The sequence below is a fragment of the Opisthocomus hoazin genome, chromosome 4 (assembly GCF_030867145.1).
Source record: "Opisthocomus hoazin isolate bOpiHoa1 chromosome 4, bOpiHoa1.hap1, whole genome shotgun sequence".
NCBI classification, from domain to species: domain Eukaryota; kingdom Metazoa; phylum Chordata; class Aves; order Opisthocomiformes; family Opisthocomidae; genus Opisthocomus; species Opisthocomus hoazin.
The window spans coordinates 72,759,076-72,781,475 of record NC_134417.1 but is presented as its reverse complement, the minus strand read 5'-3'; the positions used below and the strand labels follow the sequence as shown (position 1 = coordinate 72,781,475).

Genomic DNA, 22,400 nt, shown 5'->3' with positions numbered 1-22,400 from the left:
AGTAGAGATCTGACTAATGCACTTTTTGCTTGTTTGTCTTGGCCTTCTTTTGGGTTTTATATTTAATCTCTGCAAGAGGCAAGCTGCACTTCAACAACTGTTCTTCATTTCAGAAGAAAACTTCCTCTGATGAATTCCTGAATTCAGAAGCCAGACCATTTTTGACTGTATATTGTTACACTTAAATGAATGAAATTGCTAAGGGACATGGCACACACAAAATGGAAGTTGCCAGTAATTCCTAAACTGAAATTTTCTAAAATCAGCAGGAAGATTTATTCTGCACCAAGGGAAAAAAAAACACAAACAACAAACCCACAGAACTTTGCTACTTAAATCTTACTCTGTGTTTATAACTACTTAGAAAAAATATTCAATTTCAATCTAAAATCTGTAGAAAAACTCCACTCCCAATCTGTGTTATTACTGCAGTACGCACAGGCTGGAGTTACTAGCATAGCAATTGATTTTATAGATTGTGCAAATATTTCCATAAAATAAATAAAATCTGTGAGATATTTACTCTATCCCTTTCTGAATTTTTCTCTGTTGACAAACTTACATGGCATTTCATGTGTTAAAAGTAGACAGTTAGAGGTGAAATGTTGTACTCTCATGGAATACACATTTTGATGGGAGAATGAACTCTGACACTAATCAGCTTTTCGCTGATTCCATTCCAAACTGCAACTAACCACTTACTTTTGCCTTGCCGTGCAACCAGTATCTTCTTCAGAGAATAAAATTGAGTTGCTGCTTCTGTATTCCTATCTTGTATTCTAAAAACTTACATGTTTGCATAGTCAAAAATGAATTTTGGAGTAATAATCCGATTACAGATTTTACTTTCTACCCAACTCAGAATTCCAAGGTGTGCAATATCTATGGAGAACTTTTGTTCTTTGAATAGACCAGGACTTAATTTCCCTTCATTTCTTAGGCATTGCTTAGAAGTCAGCAGCACTGAAACAATATCTCAGTTGTCTGGGGAATACTGTGGAAATCTTGTGGCCTCAGGATTTTTGGATTTTAGAAGAATGCACTAGCTGCTGTGGTCTGGGGTTGGGGTGTACATGACTTAGGATACAGCAGCCAGATCTCTAATAGAGGACAAATTGAGGAGGAGGCAGGACTGAATTAAGATTAATGAAGTGAATCTTATTTGAACTTAGGGGCATCAAGAATTTAAGGTAAGAGACACTCCCAAACTTGTGCCTTTTACAACAAAACCACAGAGCCCACTTCTAAACAGAAGTGCCTGGAAATGCATGCACGGATAGTCTGAAAAGTCCATGCCAGTTTTTACAGAGTCATTTTTTAAAAGAAAAGCTATGTGCCTGGGCCTGCATGTGTATGCAGTAGTTTTGATACAAATTATTAAAGAACATGAATTTCTAGCTCACTGGAAACTGATATTTTACTAATTGTTTTGGTTATGATAACAATGAAAAATAAAATGTTAAAAAACTTTTTCAGGATGAAAAGTTTAGGAAGAAATGTTTTAATACATAAAAAGCCTCTTTTTTTTGTTTCTATGTAGCTAATTATCTTGACCTTCCTGGAATGAAACATTAGATTTCAGTTCATTTACAAACAATGAAATATTTTGAAATGGGCAGACACTCACTTTTCTGTCTATCTGAAACTTCATGGTGTTTCATTGCAGTTACAGAGTTCGAAACCTGTTGGCCTTGTGTTTTGCTTGTGAGCCCTTTTCCCTGAACAAGGCAGAGATTGCTGTTACTGCATGAACAGACTTGATTTCAAAATCCTTGAAAGGTCAGGATGGCCTTGAATGTTACTGTATTACAGAACTGCGGAAGTCTATCTGTCATACTGTAATCAGAGATGAGGCAATGGAAATGCAGCTTACTGATCTATGGAAAAAAGCGTAAATGCTTCCAATTATTAACAGAAATACAGTACAAATGATTTTAAGCATTTATAAAAGTCGATAACCAGGGAATAAGAATGCATAAGCAAAATTATTTGCAATTGCAATGTCTCCAGGTAACACATTATACATGATACAAATAATATTTTTATTGATGATGGACAAATTAATTTTACACTGTACTTCATTATGTTGCTGTTTTTCACATCACTGTTTTAGGAAAGTAAGTTAGCATGGCCTTAACTATAGCAATGAAAGTAACTTACGGCAGCCAAATTCATCCTCGTTAAGGGGGCAGTCAAGCACACCATCGCATTTCAGGAGGGATGGAATACAGCCTTTGGAATGACACAGGAACTCTGTTTGCTTGCAGGAGTCTGGAGACATGGTGGTAGGCATCTCTGTGGGACAGTTCATTTCATCACTTCCATCCCTGCAGTCTTCAGCCCCATTGCATTTTGCAGCAAGGGGCAAACACTGCTGCACATATGCACACGTGAACTGGTCACTACTGCACGTTGGAGGGTGTGGATCAGCTGATCCTACAAGAAAAAAAGGAATATTTATTGATTCTCTTCTTTCAGTCGTCATCTATACTGCCTTCCAGATGTACACAGGGACTGCTGGGAAGGCAGATAATTTTGATTACTAAACTCTAAAAAAATTTTAAAAACCTTATATAAAACCACAGCTCCTAAGTACGGAACACACTATTGAAAACACTTTGTCTCATTTTTGGCATTTATTTTGATCCTGCTGTTGCTTGTGCCATGTACATATAGCAGGCTTAATACCAAAGTATTAAACTTGTCTTTCAGGAAAGGGTTGAAAATATTCTTGACAGCTCTCAAGTTACAATCTTCCTCTACTTGTATATTGAATGGGTGAACAAAAATCAAAGAAAGAGTACGCAAGTCTGGATCTGCAAGGAACTTCTTCCATGGAAAGCTACTAACCATGTTAAGGTATTACCGTCAGCAGAGTAAGAGAAAGACTTTCACAAGGTAGCAACAGAGATTTTTACTGATATATTTTATTATCACTCTGATTCTGTAGCTTAGTTTGATGTGATAAAGAATTAAATCAAAGGAAATACTAGATAAATGTTCCTAAGGTACAACTGAAAAAAAAGAATTTTTAAATTTCAGACTCTAAGTAATTCAGACAGCTGACAAAACAAGAAATATCCCATGCTTACTTGCATTGCTGGAAAAAATACTGGACAAAATTTTCTGTGATCACTTATATAAACTTGTCTCAGACAATCAAGTCCCTTTTTCTTCCAATGAAAATCATTGCAACTGAATTTTACCAGCAGAAACATGAGAACTATTTGTGGAAACTGAATTCTAAGAAGCTGGCTATGCTAACGCTGTGTTCTTTACACCAACTCTGTCTCCCATGGGAGCAATGTGATGGATTCCTGTAATTTTTTTTTTAGTGTGCAGGGAAAAAAGAATTATGTGCAGAATTTAACTCTATGAATTTAATCTTTTCTAGGTCAGTTTGCAGCAGATGAGTGAAGAAAGTAATATGATTGCTAGAGACATGGAAAGACAAATTAATGTCACCACCGCTGTAAAAGACAGGAGGAGTTTTGCTGTTGAGGGGCTGAGGCAGAGGAGATCAATTTCAGAAGTTCATGGGTGGGTTTTAGTTTGCCTTTTGAAATGGTGCAAGCACTGCTCTCTGACCTCAGAAGTCAAACGCTACTGCTGCATTAAGGCATGACATACTGTAAGGGAATACATGGATTTTGGCATTATTTTACTGCTTTTAATCCACTAGGCATAGCAGTATGTTTCTGTATTCTGTGATAGCAGGCTGGGGTTTCACAGCAGGAGAACTTTGCTGAAGCATGCTCAGTTTCTATAATACCTGCATCATGAATAACAGTAGCATTTTGTACAAAAAATGAACTGCTAATGCATTCAGATAAACAGAATACTAGTATTATTTTACCATCTGGTTACTTGTGAAACAGTTACGAGGAAAAATAGCTCAAACTGCTGTCTAACACTGACCCTTGCTAGCTTAACAGTTTTTGATTTTCATGTTGACTTTATGTCAGAAAATCTTAATTGAAAAACTTCATACAGTAGAATATTCCTGAAATAATTTTATGTCACTAGTGTTGTTAAATTTTTTCATGCCACTAGAAAAGCGTATTTCATACACCGGACATAATTTAAACATAAAACAATAATAATGCATTTTGACACAGTGAAAAGAATAACCTACTGATCTTTTGGCTTGTTTGTATTCATAATTACATCATAAATCCCACAAAGATAAGTTCTTTTAAATGGGATTGAGAAGATTATATTTTCATGATATGTGTTTTATATTATACAGATTTATAAATTTTATAAATGTGCTAGTATAAAAAAAGTTATTTTCATTTATGCTACTTCAAAAGGCTCATGAAAGTTGTCTTTAGATAATTGCTTATAGATATTTAAATCACACAGTGAATTTATTTTTGAACAAATTAGAAGTGGTTTAGATTTTGCATTTTCTCTACTTCATTGTCATATTTTAGCGGATAATTAATAATACACATAAAGATGTTAGAATTGGGTTCATCATGAAGAATTTGTATATAAGGCCATGATTTTGCCAAGATACCAGTGAAATGTATGGAAAGTCATTGGGAGAACATAATTCTCTCTTTATTGATGTAAAACTGGTACTGTTCACAATAGAGCAAATCTTGCCCCATGGATTTTAAAAAAAATGAATCATTTTATCTTTTTATTTTCCACTTGCCCTGGGGACAAAAATAAGTTAGGATGGTACTAGACAGCATTTTTTTTCCTTCTGTTACTTCTGACCCTTTTCCTCACAGTGCCTAGGGGGCACTGAGGCAATGAAAATGACTTAAGCTGCAGTCGGTTCCACTTAGGCATGCAGTTTTGTCGTTGCGTAGTCCAGTTTCAGTCTTCTGGTTTTGTCCTAACAGAGTGGAAATTAACCCCACACAGTTCCAATGGTCTGACTCTGGCCACTCCAATGACTTTCATATGGTCACTTGTTGATGTTGCAGGAAATGTTGCGTTTATAGTACATAGGTGAGCATTTTTTACCCTGTTTAATTCCCTGTAACTGTCATGCTTGTGATATGTTTGCTAACAGGTTTCTACACAACTTTGTTCTGAAAATTGAAATGCCCTCTGAAACTCAATAATACTTGAACTTGTTGCTTGTTTTGAACCTGGTCTTGAGTGTTGAACTGTCTTTGGGTTTTTGTAGCAGTGCTCAGTTTAGTCATATGGTCCCAATCATATAAAGCACTTATGCATGTAAACGATCCCATACTAAATTCAGTAGCTAGGCAAAGGCTTGAATGCTTTATTGAATGGGGGATTAATTTTTTTTTTTACTATTTTCTGTCATTATTCCCTATTGTTGTTAAATAATAATGCATAGAAAGAAGTTCTTCCTGACTCGCATACCAACTATTTAAGAGTGTTCAATATTCACTGAGAGTAGTGAAGATGTCTCCAATTTATGCTCGAGGTTAAAATAGGGGTAAGGTTAACCAGGGGTCTTGTCAAAGTCTGTTGTATGGTTTCAGTACGTTAACAAAAAACTAAAGCGATACCCTGAAATCAGCAAAATCATTTTAGATCAGAACAATAAATAAGATGAGAATATACCTCAAAGACTGTAAGAATATCACCTTGCTTATTAACTCACATTATGTATTAATTAGTTCACATCTGCTTGGTTTCAGATGCAATAGGAAAATTGTGCTCTGGATGACTTTCTATAAAACATCATGATTGCCATAATCTGCCAAAACTATACTCCCTAGTCCAGTCTATTTTCTTCACATAAAGTAGGTTATAAATTGTTTTCTTAAATATAAATTAAATGTGCCTGGTAAAAATCTTGACAATTTATAAAACATAAATTTATATATAGCTAACATTTAAAACTGACTAATTAGGAACACACAAATCTAGAAAATCATTAACTAATTCCAACGGAAAAGAAATCTCAAGCAACATATTAATGCAAAACTCATTACTTGCATTCAAAGCTACTATCTATGTAATTATTTATATTAAGCTCATCATTGCAGTGTCTCTTACTGACATGTTTCATTCTAAAGAGTGGCAATTTTCATTTTGTTTTCTTGCCACCGGGAAGAATTGAACTAAAATGTTAACACTGCAGTCTGGTTTGCAGTGAAAAATGAGCTGGCGCTAATGAGAGACTTCTCATAAATACCCTTCATTGTGCTGAGTTAGACAGTGGTATACTCACCTGACTCAGCCTTAGAAAATAACTTTAAGCTTATGCATATACATGAATGTCCACTCTGTAGATATATATGAAGGTTACGTAAACAGCAGAATCTGAAGTGTGTTTTTTCATTGCAATGTTCCCTCACCTTTTTCCAAATGCAGCAAAGGTGTTCCCAACCCAGCATTCATTTCCTGAGTGTTGTGTGGCTCTCATTTTCAGACCACATTCAGGAGTGGAGGAGATATTGTACAAATTACTTTTTAAAAAACGAGTACCTATTTGAAGCTGTTAAAGGATTTGGAGATAAATCTACTGAAAATGATGTGTTCTAAGGAACACAGGATAAAACCTTAGCTTTCTGTATCCAGGCGGCAATAACCTCCGCTCTGCGGAACACTGAGTCTGGATTTAGATCTGCATGAAAAACAGCAGCAAATTGTTGATGTTCCATTATAGCTAAAGGAATCACGGTTTTTAAAGTAGCAGGGTGAGGACATGTCCTTATTTATTTTACTGTGCACTCAGTCTTTTATTTTACACTTATAATTACCTCGCATGTGGCAAATAACCAAAATTAAAGAAAGGGTTTACAAATGTGCATACAAGTTCTATTTTTACATCATTTAAAAGATATTTTAATTAGGCCCTAACAAATGACATTTTAATTCAGTCCTAATCCTTTGTGAAACCTACCCATGCATCTGTGCTGGATGAGTTATGACCTAAGGACAAAGAAGTGCTCCCCTACAAACATCCTCACACTTTGAAGAGAAATTAGGTAGTTGAGGTAGACATAAAAAAGCAAAAATTAGACCAGTGTGTAAAGCAAACCAAACTTGGTATGTACTGCTTCATGAACTGCAATAACTACAGCTGAATCTATCTGTATTTCATTGTTGTCAGAAAAATGTGTGGTTTTAGACACATTTTTTTTCAATGTGCTAACCATTTTGTTACACTAAATCATTTTCTCGCTTACCCAGTGAGGTGGGGGAGTAAAGGCCGAGGGGTGGTATCGAGGGTGGTGAGGCACCAGCACAGGTTGCCCAGAGAAGCTGTGGATGCCCCCTACCTGGGAGCATTCAGGGCCAGGTGGGATGGGGCTTTGAGCAACCTGATATAGTGGTAGGTGTCCCTGCCCATGGCAGGAGGGCTGGAACTAGATGATCTATAAGGACCCTTCCAACCCAAACCATTCTATGATTCTAAGATTAAAGAGAGTCTGTGAGCTGATGATTCGGGAGCAAGGAGCCGTTACAGTATGAAGAGTGTCAAATCAATAAGTGGCCATTGTCAAGGACATAATTACATATTTGTTAGGTAGGCATTTGTTAAAATCTTACTGTTGTTTGATGAACCATTTCTGTACACATATGCTTTGTTATGCTATTGTCTTTGTCATTCATGGAGTGTACTGATTCTGTTTCCTGACTGAATGCCAAACTTCACAGGTCAGCACTGTAAACATTTTGCCCACGAATCACAGGGATTCAGTCACAGGAAATCACAGAACTGCTATTACCAAAATGCTAATATAAAATAAATGTTTGTGTTACACAGCCATTAGCACAGCCAGAAACTCACAAACATGCTTAATTTGAACGAAACAACACCTCCATGCTTTTCTGCCTTTCTTGTTCAGTTACTAGGAGCTCTGGTGCAGAGTAGGTCTCTGTTTATATTTATATATCACCTGTAACAGTGAATTCTAATTAAGACTAGTAGACTACTGGCATTAAAGTAAACAACAGGAAGGATGAAATAAAGCTACCACATGCTATTATTACACAGCATTAACTCAGTTGTATCAGAGCTTGCTCTAAAGCCCATTTAGGTAAAAGGGAAGACTCATTGATTTTAATGGGCCTTGCATCAGACCCTTGAAAACTAACAACCTGTCTGATATATTTGCATAAGTAATTTGCCTACTAAATTTAAATAGAAAGAGTGGACCTATTAACTGTAGCTAAAAGAGGCCAAAAATATCCCTGTCCAACAGTTTTCATTAGACAAGAATATAAATTAATTACAGGTCCAATCCAATGTATTAGTGAAGTTGAGATTAGTGGAAGTCCTCACTTTCACTTCAGTAAATATTGGATCAGGGCATGAAATCAGCCCTTTCAAGGTGCCTACAAAAAAAAAAAACCTTGATCAAAAAAATAACCAGACTAAAGTTGTTCAACTACTTTAACAATCTGTCTGAGTCTATCAGTGCCAACAAAGCTTCTGCTAGAAAACAAAATGTTAATTTCAAAGCTTGCAAAAAGACAGAAAAAGGGAAACTGAGTCTAGCCAATTGAATCGTTAAGTCTTTTCCCCTTGTGAGAACACAGAAATATGGGCAGGGTGCTGAAAAGGATCCCAGAGACCCTGTTACAAAGCCAGAATTAACAAAAACAGAACATGGCCCAATTACTTCAGAGCTTTATATGTCTGTGCAAAATTGTACAGAATTTCTTCTAAATGTTCGCAGTTTGCTAATGTACAAATATAACGGAAAATAGACAGGTTTACTGACAGTAAAATCAAGATATGACTTATAGTTTCCACTCAGAGAACTAGCACTTCTGGCTGGAACACACTGAATGCCTGTGACAGAAATATGGCAATATTATCTAGCAATTCCTGGACTGTTCACAGCAGAAATATGGCAATTTTATGGTCATATTTCTGCTAAGAACAGTCCAGGAATTGCTAGCTAAGCCTGCTATTGTGATGGATTTATTTATTTGTCTATTTATTAGGAGCAATGAAGAACTGGAGAAGCTCGGAAGCTTTAGTTTACAACAAAATGAGATGGGCTGGACTACAAGACGTCTTTAGAGTGGAGAAAAGAGCAGTTTCTTGGAATCAGCACATATTCATAGGTGAGGTGGGAACACAGCACTGCTAAATATTTTACTTCTCAACTTCTAAAGAAAGGTAGCTTCTGCAGGTGCAAATTTATCAACAGCTGAGAAAAGCCCTGAAGAAATCTATGGTAAAAGCTATAGTTTCTGAGATAAGTATGAGCTGGTGATTTACTCTTCTTGAGGAGACAGGTTAAGTTTTACTTAATGAAGAGTCTGAGAATTTTCCTCATTCTAGGATAGTGTGATGAAACTATTTAATTCCAGAAATTATTTCTTTCTATCCCTCCAAGGAAATATGTTGATTTTATGAACAAATTTAGCAAGGTAAAATACCATCTCTGTGATGTGAGGCTTGCTTGGGGTTTTTTTGATGTACACAGATGGGGTTTGGGGGTTGAATATTAATGAAACTATTTTAATACACTATTAATAAATCCAAAGACTTTTAATTCCTGAAAAGGTATCCAGCTTGAATCAGAAGATTTCAGTATTCTGTACAGGTATAAGAAGGCAGAGAGAAATGGAAAGATTTGGACCAAGGTCTATATCTATTTATTTAATCATACATGACATAATTGCATTCAGGACTAATTATTCTAGTTTAGGTACTGTAGCTATCTTATCCCAAAATTATTCCCAATTTCCCTTCCTGTGAAATCCACAAAGAACTGTGGCTTCACCACTAGCTAGGTCTGTGCACTGGAAGATACCACTGTCCACTGGAAGATACTGGAGAGAGTCCAGCGGAGGGCTACAAGGATGGTGAGGGGACTGGAGCATCTCCACTACGAGGAGAGGTTGAGGGAACTGGGCTTGTTCAGCCTGAAGAAGAGAAGGCTGCGAGGGGACCTAATAAATGCCTACAAATATCTGAAGGGTGGGTGTCAGGAGGATGGGGCCAAGCTCTTTTCAGTGGTGCCCAGTGACAGGACAAGGGGCAATGGGCACAAACTGAGGCACAGGAAGTTCCGTCTGAACATGAGGAGGAACTTCTTCTCTCTGAGGGTGACAGAGCACTGGAACAGGCTGCCCAGGGAGGTTGTGGAGTCTCCTTCTCTGGAGATATTCAAGACCCGCCTGGACAAGGTCCTGTGCAGCCTGCTGTAGGTGACCCTGCTTCGGCGGGGGGGTTGGACTAGATGACCCACAGAGGTCCCTTCCAACCCCTACTATTCTGTGATTCTGTGATTCTGTGAAAATAGGCTGAAGGAGCTCTCTAAGGTACTGTGCCCTGGATCATAATATTTACTCTTCAAAAATGCAGAAACACCCTATCTCTGCCAAGCCATGAGGATCTAAACCATACTCTGACTGATTTCAGGAAGAAACTGTTTAACTAAAGAATTTATTCACAAATATCCCTGTTATCCCCAGTCCTCTATCACTACTAATCTTGCAATCTTGCTTTCCTCTTCCCCTCCTTTGTTTTTACCAGCAGCCTCCCCCAGCAGCTCCCCCTGAATCATTTCTTGCCCTTGAGGAAAGAAACTCCCTGAGCTCTCAAGCTGAAAGAGATTTCTGCTTCCCTGCAACCATGAGCAGACAAGCTAACAGTGATTCCCCTGGCTCTGCAACTTAAAGAAACCAGAAGTTACGTCTTCTCTACAGTTTGTCCCTGTGATCTAACACCGTAGTACCAGCAAGTCAGGCAGTTAACCCTTCCAGTATCTCCTACATTCAGGCTCTGGGAGTTTCAGAGATGGGTCATTGACTTCTCCTAAGCCTTTGTCAGATGAGTTCTGTGCCGCTGCAGAATTTTCTCGGTATTGCTTCGCTTGTATGCATGCACACACACGCTCACGCACAGCCTTCAGCAAGACTCTCGCTGCACCACTGGACTATTTATTTCACAAACAACACACAAACACCCACTGTACTTTTTAGATTATTGCCTCTTAATTAGATACAGGTGTCAGTTATTCTTTTCTTGTAAGACCTATTGAAATCAGATCTACTAAAAGTGTCAGAGGGCATACAAAATTATCTACAAATGGGTGGTTTCTGGGCTGTTTGGTTATTTGGCTAGTTTGCCCTTAAGGCTTTTGCTGATCTGCCAGCTTTAGGACCTGTACAGGAGAAACATTTTGGCTGTTTCATATTTTGCTTTTTGTTTCAACTCAGAATTCTTTATTTTTATGACTCTGAAAACATAACTGTTTTGGACATTTCCAATCTGATATCCAAAATTATAGAGGTTATTTTATTTCATTCTCTTTTTTAGCTGACTGGTAGATAACATTTTGCTATATGAAGTAATTACAGAAGTAGTTATCAAATATTTTTGAAATATTTGGATACTGTAGCTGTATGCTGTATTCAGAGGTGTATCTGAATAATGTGCACAAAGAAAATGTTCTGTTATCTCTCATCAGGAATTTCTCTGCATTGGAAAAAGCAGAGGGTACTCTGAGTAAAACAGTATTCAATAATGTGATGAAAAATTATGTCAATGTATATAAACACATAGATCCTGTTGTGAAGCAAATGGAATTTTGTGGCAGGAAGAGCAGGGAATGTTTATAGACAATCAAGATTCAAAAAGTGTGTTCCTGAAGTAGAGAGACAATAGGGAGAAAAAGTTCTCAATATATGTTATGAGAAATAAATAAATAATAACTAGCCAAGATTTTATGAAATTAACCTTTCCAGGCGTATTACCTTTCCTCTGTGGTTTGTAATCTGAAATCACAAGGGGATTGACTTCTGAAGAATGGCTACTCACCATCTTCTGAAAATTAGATACCTTCAAGATACCATATAGCACCTAAAATATTAGCAGCTTAGACTAATGGTTGATTTTGAAAACCTTGACCATGGACAATTAGCTCATTTTCCTCATAGATTTTTTTTTTTTTTACTCTTTCTTTCTTTTTCCTATCTATGCTCTATGGAAATAGTCTTTATAGTCACTATTATTTTACAAAGTTACTTCAATGAAAAAGTCTTAGAAGCAGTCTTCATTCTGCTATGTTTTAATTATTAACACTCATCTGGGACATTTTGTATTAGAAGATGTCAGTGATATAGTTCATTTCCTTCCACCTTCAACAAACAGAATGGTCTATAGTCCCTTTGGGACACGCCTTCTCAGTTTGGTCCCTGAACCTGCATCTACCTTACATTTTTGGTAGGATAACGCATGCTGATATTAGACAAGACCTAGTTCTGCTATTGTTTGGAGGCCAAAGGAAATCGTTTTGCTCTGAAGGATCTTCAGGATTGGGTCTGTCAGGCATACATCTGTTGTGAGATTTGAAACTGCAGTATGGAGAAGTCTAGAAGAAAGCCTGCTCACCAGACAGAAGAGTGAATCACTAAGATTTAAGTAAAAATGTTATACATTTCCAAACCTAAACGAAAGAGAACTGAATATCTTTTCTGTTCATGAATATAAGTGTAGATTCATACAAACATTAACATATAATTTAATTCCTAAATATCAAAAATTTCCATGGTGTTAAAAGGGAAACTGACAAGTTCAAGGGAAAAAAGCCCTGAGGATCACTATGTGGAGACTACGAATGGCTCAGTAAGACTCTGAATTACAAATGGCTAGCAATGGGGAATGTATCAGGAGAAAATGATATGTGTAGTTCCCCTTTTCTTATAATGTTTTCCAGGCATCCATAACTGTAGGAGACAAGTTATGCTACTAGCTGGACCTTTTCCTTACTGTGGCTGACCTGAAGTACAGAGTGTATCTATTCTAAATTTTGTGATTGAAATATTATTTTCTTTGTCCCAGCACTTTACAATATCAGCTCTTCTAGAAAGTTAGGAAAGATGATCTATAGGGATGGATCTGGCTATCTTTCGTGACTGTCTTCTGATGGCTCAAAGAAATAGAATATTCAGTTTCTGTATGATATTAGGTTTTAGGGTAGTGGGAAGACTTTGTGTGCATTTTTTAAAAAATTTTGAAATACTAAATGGCTTGGGCTTGAATGTAGAGCCAAATAAAGTCTTGTAATACACAGATTCTGATAGGCTTCTTCTATTTGTTTCTTTATGACAAGTGAAAACTTGCTCAATGTAAGGAATATTTAAAACCTTTACAGCAGGTGTAGTTTGTTTTGCTACAGAGCAATGGGAAGACTTGGATGTGTTATGGCATGTCAAAGCAAACTTTTCATCTAAGTGAAAGGCTTCGATGACCACTGAGAGTTTTACTGTACTTCACTACCTAAATGACAAGTCTGACCCTTTTGTTGGTAACCTGTGCAGTGAAGTCAAGAACCATGACAACATTTGAAGAAAAACAACCCACAGCAGCATGGGAAATAGCACAGGTTTTTGTGCAATTCTGCCACGGTCAGGTGACACAGTGTTAGAGACAACATGTCCTGTTTGTGCTGAGTGTTTTGCATTATTTGACTTGCCATTTTATCTCCAGTGTATCCTTACATAACAATATTTTCTACTGCAGAGAAATCTCCCAGATGAAAGTCAAGCTGCAGTAAGGTGAGGGGGGAGATTTGTAACAATGGCAGTCCTTTCTCATGTGTTAAATTGATAGGCTAAAAAGACTATTTTTTTTTTTAATTTTTTGAAAGAAAGAAGAGAGGAATAGCTGAAAAAGAGAAGCACAGGAGTAGAAAAGACTTTAAAATAAAAAGATGAAGGTTGATATAAAGTAATTCACAAAACAGAAGAAAAAAGGAAAACACTTCAGATAGTACTAAGCAGCTGCAGGAAGTAAAGTCTGAAAGCAAACAGACTAAAAAAAGAGATTAAAAAATACAGAATGATAAGGAGAAGTGGAGTAGAAGATTATTTTCTTCAAATTGTTAATTATTTCACTAAGCAATATTAATACTGAACTGGTGATAAACACTGAAAGCGTGACTGATGCTGGAAAAGCATATACTGGTGTCTCAAACACTCTAGAGCCTAGGGCACTGCGTGCTCTTCACACTCCTGTTTATAACCAAGATGTAGCCCAAATATTCATCTTAAAGGGTTAACACTATTCTTTTTGAATAGACCAAAACATAAAGCAATTACTTAAAGCAGCACTATTTAGAAGTGTAACTTCACAAAGAGCTGTTGCTAAAGAGGGGTAGCAGGTAACTTCACTTTGCGAAAAGGCTGGAGTAGCAGTCAGTGCCGAATTTGTACTGAGATTTACCTTCCTCCAGCAGAAGATCTCCACAAGCACAAATATTTTGATTGGGTGATCTCTGGAAGAGATCACAAAATATATTTACTATTTATTTGTTTCCTGAGTGTACTCTCCCAATACGTAAAAGTGCTATGTAGCTAATACCTCGCTATTTAAATTACATGGACCCTGTCCGCCCAGTTTATTTCTCCAGTAATGGGTGAGTGATGAAACACTGCATTTTGATTTGTATAAGTAGAATAAAGTTGGGCATTAGGGATCTTTGGGTTAACATTGGGGTTTAAATAAAGTAGAAGCAGAAATTTGAAGAACTTCTGTGATGCCTCCTATGTCAGCTGAACTAGAAAATACTATAACACAGGTATTAGTGAATATAAAATCAAATTTGACACTTTGGTATTCTTTGTCCATCAGAAATTAGAAATGGAAAGGTTTTTTAATGTTTTTGTTAAATGTGATATCAAATAAAAATAAAGTCATTTGAAAAAATCAAGGTATTACTTAGAAGTTGAAAGAAGATGGTTAGAAACAAGTAACAAATAAATTCTTTGATCCCTAAGATGCACAAATTCCTGTAGTAAAAGATCTTCACACACCTTTATCTATATAAAATAAAGGAACTTGAAAAGTTGTAAGAGTGCTTGAAAACTTGAAAAGTTGTAAATGAGATCATTTAACGGTTGGTTCTGAACTAAGCTGGAATCCCGTGCCATTGACAGCTGGCACTGCAGCTCTCTCCATGCACGGGCATTAGCTAGAAGTTACTTCTGCAGTAGGCCAGGGACTAACTTGACCACACTTTGTTTAAACGTTCAAAAATATCCTTGGATCTGTAGAAACTCTAATGGCTAATGAGGGCTGACTACCTAAAACAAATAAAAACCTCAGCTGAATCAGAGTTGCTGGTAATGCTTTATTGCTTAGAGCTCCCAACCAGCTAAATTGTGATTGATTCTATTTAGAACACGTTGCCTCAGGAAACCCAAAGTAATTAAAGACAAGATGAGAAATAATAGTACAGAGAGAGGAATAAGATCTGCAGCCGCAAAGCTATCTTCCGAAAGGGATAACATTGCACAAAACCTGTACTGCAGGTAATACTCTTTCCTTTGAGCTAGGTCTTCGAATAAACACGATGGGTAAAAATCAAAGCCGGACTGCCAGTGGAGTGGATAAACTTTCCCATGGTTTTTGTTAAAGGAAAATGCTCAAATATCTACAAGGCAGTGATTTTATACTATTTGCAGCTAACATCTTCAGATTTTACCATCAGAATTTTTAAGTGGCTACTCAGAAACAATTATTAGTAAAAAAATAGCCCCTCCTCCCAAGTAGCTGCTATTTGTCAGGAACTATACTAAAAAGTCAGACATAGGTTCTTCCTCCAAAACTGCTATGGTTTATTTTGTTGTACAGATTTTGTGTTCTTTGGCCTCTTCACAAGTACACGTTTGGCCTACCTGATCAGCAAGGATTATTAGGATAGGACTCTTCTCAGGACAGTACAAAACAATGAAACAAACAGAAAGTCAGTGCACTCTTATGTAACGGCATCTAGATACCAGTTTTTTGTCTGGAGAGGAGATATATCAAGTCATAAACTCATTAGAAGATTGCCTTCCATTTGATAATTTTTAATTTTTTTTTTGAGAAATACATGCCTAGGACAACAGCAAGCGTGACTATAAAACTCTGGGAGGGGGACAGATGATAGAAGAAACCGGCATAATTGCGAGGGTACGCATACAACTGTGGGGTGGTTGGTGGAAGCAAAAAGTGTGTGGAGAATGTAAAAATAGGATGCCTGCAATCAGGTGCCCCATTAAGTGAGGAACAAGAGGTGGATTATCAGAAGTTGGAACTGTGGAAGCATCAGGATTGAGGATGATGGATCTAGGATGGGACATTTAATGCAAGCTAAAAGTTGTGAATGGAGGTATAAAGAAAAAAAAGTCATAAAGACACAATACTCTGTAGTCGAATTCCAAGTAATGGATTTAAATGCGTGGAAGATGATCTCCAGCAGAGCATGGGAAAGGGATACAATGTCATAGGAATTAAAAAACTTGAAAAAGACCTCCTGCAACCAAGGTTTGCCAAATGATGTTTTTCCAATAACCACTAAATGACAAATGATTTTCCAATAAAAACTAAAAGTTTGTGTATATTCAGAAAGAACTGGCTAATACATACAAGAAAAATCAGTTGAAAGCTATCAGAAAACATGAACTTCAGAGCTTCAGAAAGTCTCTGAGGCAGATTAACACAGATTGGGAAAGACTGGGGGAGGGTGGAATTTATTCTGTTCTTTCTTTCTAACACATATCCTTGGGTATCTATTATTGGCCATACCAGAAGACTTGCCTAGTCTGCTTTTAGGGTAGTGTATTTTATGCCACTCTTGAAAGAGCATAAAGAGCACACTTACAAAGAACAACATTTTGTAGGTAGTTCATGTACAGATCCTTCCTACATTTCTAGAAGCCACCACAAAAAAATATGTAGAAACCGGAGCATACAAGTGAATATAAAGACAAGTATCCTGCATTTAAGTTAAACATGTTAACTGTCCAAAGAGCAGTCTTTTTCTTTTTCAGATGAGAAAATAACAGTGTAATACAGAACAGAGCAAGATACCCTACTATTTCTGTTGTGTAAATATTGCAGCTTGTATGAACTAATTCCAGGTTTATTGCCAGCTTACCATACAAGGGAATGTAAGTTGACTCCTGAAGATGTCTGCCTCTTCTGTAGCTGGGCAAAGAGCCTAGGTGACCAGCTAAGAGAGTCTGATTTATTTTTAGGTGGTTGCATGAACATAAGGTATGAGTTTTTGACTTATCCAGCAAAGAGTGAAGTTACCAATACAACTCTAATGATTTTTCTTAAGGTTTTCCTTATGGTGTACCATATTTGTACGACAGACAGTGTTTTACAAGTCAGATACTTTGAAGTATTCTACAACCAAAAAATCTCTAGAGAAAAATAAGGTGATTAGAAAAGGTTGCTCCATAAAAATTACCTTATTTCTATAGATATGATTATTTCAGAATACCTTAACATACACTTTCCATGGAAGATTTTTTTCCTTTCTCTGAATTCATGCTTGTTCATAACAAATTATGAGAGTATATGTTCCATTAAAAGTAGAAAATTGATTTATATACATTGTTGGAATATAGACTGAGGTATTCCAGATAATTACAGGTACTTAAAATATATAATTTGAAAATTCCCCTTTCTATTATGGTATATTATGCATGAAACTGCCTGAGTAATTCTTAATGCATGTTTAACAAAGGTGATAAACATAATAAGTGTAAAACAAGCACTAGTTTATGTACATGGTCTGCAGCTCATTGAAGACTATTCCAAAATAGTATTTGACCAAGCCTATTGGTGATATTATTCAGAGAAAATACACAAAACTTTTGCTCAGCTTGAGACTGAGCAAATGCCATCTGCATGAACATACATTTCATTTTAAGCCTTAATCAGCATATGGCTAATTCTCTGTGGAGCTGCTTACCCATCACAATAATAAAAAAAGAAGTTTCTTGAGCAGTGACAACTAATTCATACGCAGGCTATCCTATCTGAACAAGAAAAGCTGTATAAATAGTAAGAACTGTTATTCAAGAACATTTTTATAACATCCGTATTGGCATTCATTTAATCGTAATAATTCCTAGTTGTTTCTTATGAATGAAGATCTACACAAAGAGTTTTCTGTTTCTTTGGTTTTCTTGGCCTCTGAACTCTTTAAAAAAAGGAATAGCCAATATTCCTATCAGAATCTGTATTTGCACATATACTTAATTTTTTCTTCTGATACTGTATCATATGCTGTACTTCTTTTGCATGGTAAACCACTGCCTTTTTCACATAATAAATGTGCCATTATGAGACACTAGAATTTAACTCTTTTTTTTTTTACACAATTCAAGTCACATAGCTTGGGTAGCAGAAGTGAGATTGCAAATTCTCAAAGAACCTGGCAGCAGGGTAATTTTGCTATGCTGCTGAGATATTGTAGAAAGTGAGCAAAGATAAAAGAACTAACCATTTTCATTTTAAAATAATTGTTAACCACTTTGATACTCATAAAACTCTTTCATCCCAAACTAAGGCCTTCTCCAACAGTTTTCATACAGGAGGAAGCCATTACAGTTAAGATATGGTAGATCCCTCTAAAGCGTGGTTCATAAAAACACTAACACGGCCTCAAAGACAGTAATATTCTGAGTTGCTATAATTACTCATCTGTTCATCTGCCAATTAGAACTCAAAACTGTCTTCCACAATCCATGGGCAAATATATTTTTTCATATACTACACTCAGCCAACAAATAAGAATCACTCTAACAGTTGTAAAGGCTCCTTTCCTTTAGGGAAAAATGTGCTAGTTAAAAATTTGCCAAGGGATTTATATATGATAAATTTGATCTTTCTTTCCTTTACATATTTTTCTTTCCCTTGGAAAACATCTGCTTCTTTGCATTATTGTGCTGTGCCCATGTACTTTCTACGTTTTTTGTAATAAAGTAAAAGCATAGCAGTATTGTGACAATTTCAAAAGAAAAATTTTCAGATTTTGTAACTCTGATACAATTGAAATAGGAAATGCCACAATTTTCCTCTGTGCTCTGAAAAGAAACCAAATATTGTAAGTATTTGTGTAATAGCATACCTCCATCAATGCATTCTGGGGTGAAAGAAATATCATCAAGAGCAAATTCTGTGGGTTCACTCCACCCCACTTCAGCTTCAAAGGCAACTCTGAAAGGGCTGTTACTGAAAAGGACCACATTTGCATACATCCATTTATTTTCTTCATTTCTGCTAGATGACCACATAAGAATATTCGTTCCGTGTTCTTCAACTGTGTATACCTGGTGACAGGGAAACCCAAGAAATACAACTGAATTAGCACTAAGGGTTGAAGGAGCACAGCTGGCTAGAAAAACATAGCCCAAGCCCAGTAGTGCAGCTACCTGCCTGCACAGTACTGGCCCTTTTAGATATGGTTCAAATGCACACCTTACTGGTGATGAACAAATGCTGCTGAATTGTTTCACTAATGCTACTTCTGCTGCAAATAAAAAGCTATTACAAAACAAAATAGAATGAAAAGAACTGCTGATACAATCACTAAGTAGAAAAATCTACAGACAGTTTCAGCCTGACATATAGAAGCTAATCAGTAAAGACCTCAACGCCAAATTCATCTAAACATTGAAGAAAAGACTGAGAAGGATCTTGAGCTATCGTTACATCTCTAAAAGGCGACCTGTGTATAGTTGATAGACTGGGTGAAGATTTTAGAGATATAAATAAAAGACTTAATGTCTAGGAATTCAAGTCTGTCATCTGGTACAATCAATTTTTAATATGATGTTTCTGGCAGTCATGGTAAATTAGCTCAAGCATATCTAGCAACAGCATAAATAAAAAATAAATAAAACCATCAAATAGTGAAAGCAATAAGAATGATAATGAATAAATTCACAATTAACTAACAACTGATGAATTCATGCTGAGCACAGGAAAGTCTGGAGATTATGCAGGTAGTTGCTTTTCCCACTCAGGTGTCCAAAATCCTTATACAATCTAAACCAGGTAAGAAATATTGAAAAAGAACAGGAATAATGAAAGTATGCATATTGTAGCCATTCCAGATGATAACTAGTTCTTTTAGAGACTGAACATTTTAACTCTTATCCCGTCCCTGTCACATTCAACACCATCCTCCTCTGAAGTCTTTAGACTAAGTTTCCAGTGACACATGGGTTCATGTTCCCACTTAAGTGCCCCAGTTTAATGATGGAACACAAAACCTGAGACCCAAGAAAGCTGTAACTTAAACCCATACTGACGATACATATAAAACTACACATCTTTGCCTCTCCTAGTCAATGTGGTGGGACAAGTAAGATAAAAATCCATATGACAATTTGAACCTCATACTTTATAGAAGTTGGTGTATTGATTAAAAGATCTCTGATGCCTAAACACTCTTGCAAGTTGTCCTGGGTTTGGCTGGGATAGGGTTAATTTTCACAAGAAGCCGGGAAGGGACACACCTGGGCTGGCTGATGCAAACTGTCCAAACCAAAGGGGCATTCAATACTATGTGCCGTCATGCCCAGTTCGGAGTGGGGGAGCTGGCCAGGGAGAGGTTAGTTGAGGCTCAGGAGCATGCTGGGCATCAGGCAGTGAGGGAGTTGCTCTGTGTCTTCCCTTGGCTTTTTTGTATATTCTTCTTATCTTTATTATTGTTGTTACTGTTTGCTTCATTTGCTGTTCTGCTAAACTGCCCTCATCCCAACCCACAAGTTTTGCCTTTTTCTTCCAATTCTCCTCCCCACCCCACAGGGGGAAGTGGTGATAAAGCAACCACATGGTCCTTTGTTGCTGGCCAGGGCTAAACCATGACACAAGTTATTTCATTTTTGGAGGAGAGGAACATCAAGAAGACTGACATACAATAATTCAAATCAGGACCTAATTTTGTCAGGTCTGATGTTTGATGATAGGACTGTGTAACAACACTATCCAGGTGTCATTTTCTTCTTAAAAACATGAATATTGCAGGCCTAAAAGGAGAGGTGTTGAGAAGAAATCGCTGATTCAACACATAAAAAAATTAAAAACTGTGTATACTTACACTATCAAGCTCTAAGTTCTTAATAAGTTGAAATCCTTAATTAAAATAATTCTATATGTGAAGTCAGAACTGTGTTACAACACCTTTATGTGTCACTGGAATCATTCACTCTTTTACCAGTCATGAAATACAACAATATCAATTCGTTATCTAGAATTTTACAGCACATAATAGTGTTAGTGTGGTTCTAGTTAATGTAATATGCAGTGATGTTTTCTGCTTTTTGAAGGTTAATATTGAGATAACATCACTTTCAATATATCTCATTGAAAAGTCTCACAGCTGTACAAAGAACTATTGGGGAAGGGAGAAGAATCAAAAACACTTGAAGACAATACTAGAGCCACTTTCAACTGGACAGTTAAAAGCCTGGCCCATGGTTTAAAATCAGGTGGGTTTTTTCCATTCCTTTTTGCTGGGTTAGTAGGACAAGTTTTTTCATAGTAAAAATTTCAAAGCACACTGTCTGCTTGAGCAGTTCTGTCTATGTACAGAGAAATTGCGTCATGTCCTTACTCAGCCTGGTCTCGGATGGTGCATGGTGCCAATCTCTGTACATACAGATCAACTCTGCAGCTCAAACTCAGTACAAACGATAAATCCATCATGAAACCTGCTGTATGTATACTGACCAATGGGTCTGGGGTGGCAGGAAGTCAAAATTGATCTAAAATGCAACATTATGGTATCAGCTTCTTGTTCTCATAGATATAGGGTAATTTTATACACCTTATCCTTCTTTTCTTTGAGATTTAACTCATATCTACTGTAAATTAAGGGCTTGAGGATATGTAATTATTACGGATGAGTTAGTGTGTTGTGTTAATTTATGTGTCTGTATCCTCAGTTACATTTGACTAAAGTTTAAACCTGGTGTATTGTTTCTTATAATAAGCACATAGGTAACCTGTGGAGACTGATAGCATTTAGTGTAAATCTCTAAATTAGTACATAGGAAATCCCAGGTGAGCTCCCAGCTCTGCTCCATGTCTCGTGTACACTCCTGAGGAAATCCTTCTATCTCACTTTCTGCTGAAGTACACCTGAATACTTTTAGTTCGTATCTCCAAGTCTTTATCTATCCATAACTACGTCAGGAAAGGGTGTGTGTTCCTAAGCATCTTCAAAATAATTTAGCTGAAATTTCTAGAAGAATAATACATAATTTAAAATATATGCTAAATCAAATGAGAGTTCAGTAGGATGAGAAGTCCAAGGAGTCTGTTCCTTTAGCTGGGAATACAGATCTTACTCTTTCACAGAAAGTGAAGAAAAAATTATAAGATGTAATACTGTATTCTTTGCTGTGGTTACCCAAGTCACTGAGAGTTTGAAGCATCTTCTGGGTGAGGAAGTATATTTAGCATATACAAGTTTTTTTACTAGCCTGTGTAAACATATATGACACATGAAAGGTACAGCAGATTCTCAGGGATCTGAGCTCCCAAGAGCCCTGGAGAGCTTCAACTGTGTGGTGCTTGGTGGCTCCAGACAGTCCACCACCTCCCTATACAGCATCTTGTCCTAGCGTACAAGCTAGACTGATAGAGGCAACAATTTAAGATGTGAAAGAGGAAAAAGTTAGCAAGATGAATCGCACTATTTGGC

General features: G+C 36.7%; 1 protein-coding gene across 1 annotated transcript in view; it reads right to left on the bottom strand.

Annotated features, from left to right (window-relative positions):
* MALRD1 (MAM and LDL receptor class A domain containing 1) overlaps positions 1 to 22,400 on the bottom strand; it is a 285,631-nt gene that overhangs the window by 54,578 nt on the left and 208,653 nt on the right. Inside the window, exons 32-33 of the mRNA XM_009937935.2 lie at positions 18,816 to 19,017; positions 2,161 to 2,436 (exon numbers count right to left, since the gene is read on the bottom strand). Of these exons, the coding sequence (XP_009936237.2) occupies positions 2,161 to 2,436; positions 18,816 to 19,017 (478 nt within the window). The remainder of the gene's footprint in view (positions 1 to 2,160; positions 2,437 to 18,815; positions 19,018 to 22,400) is intronic.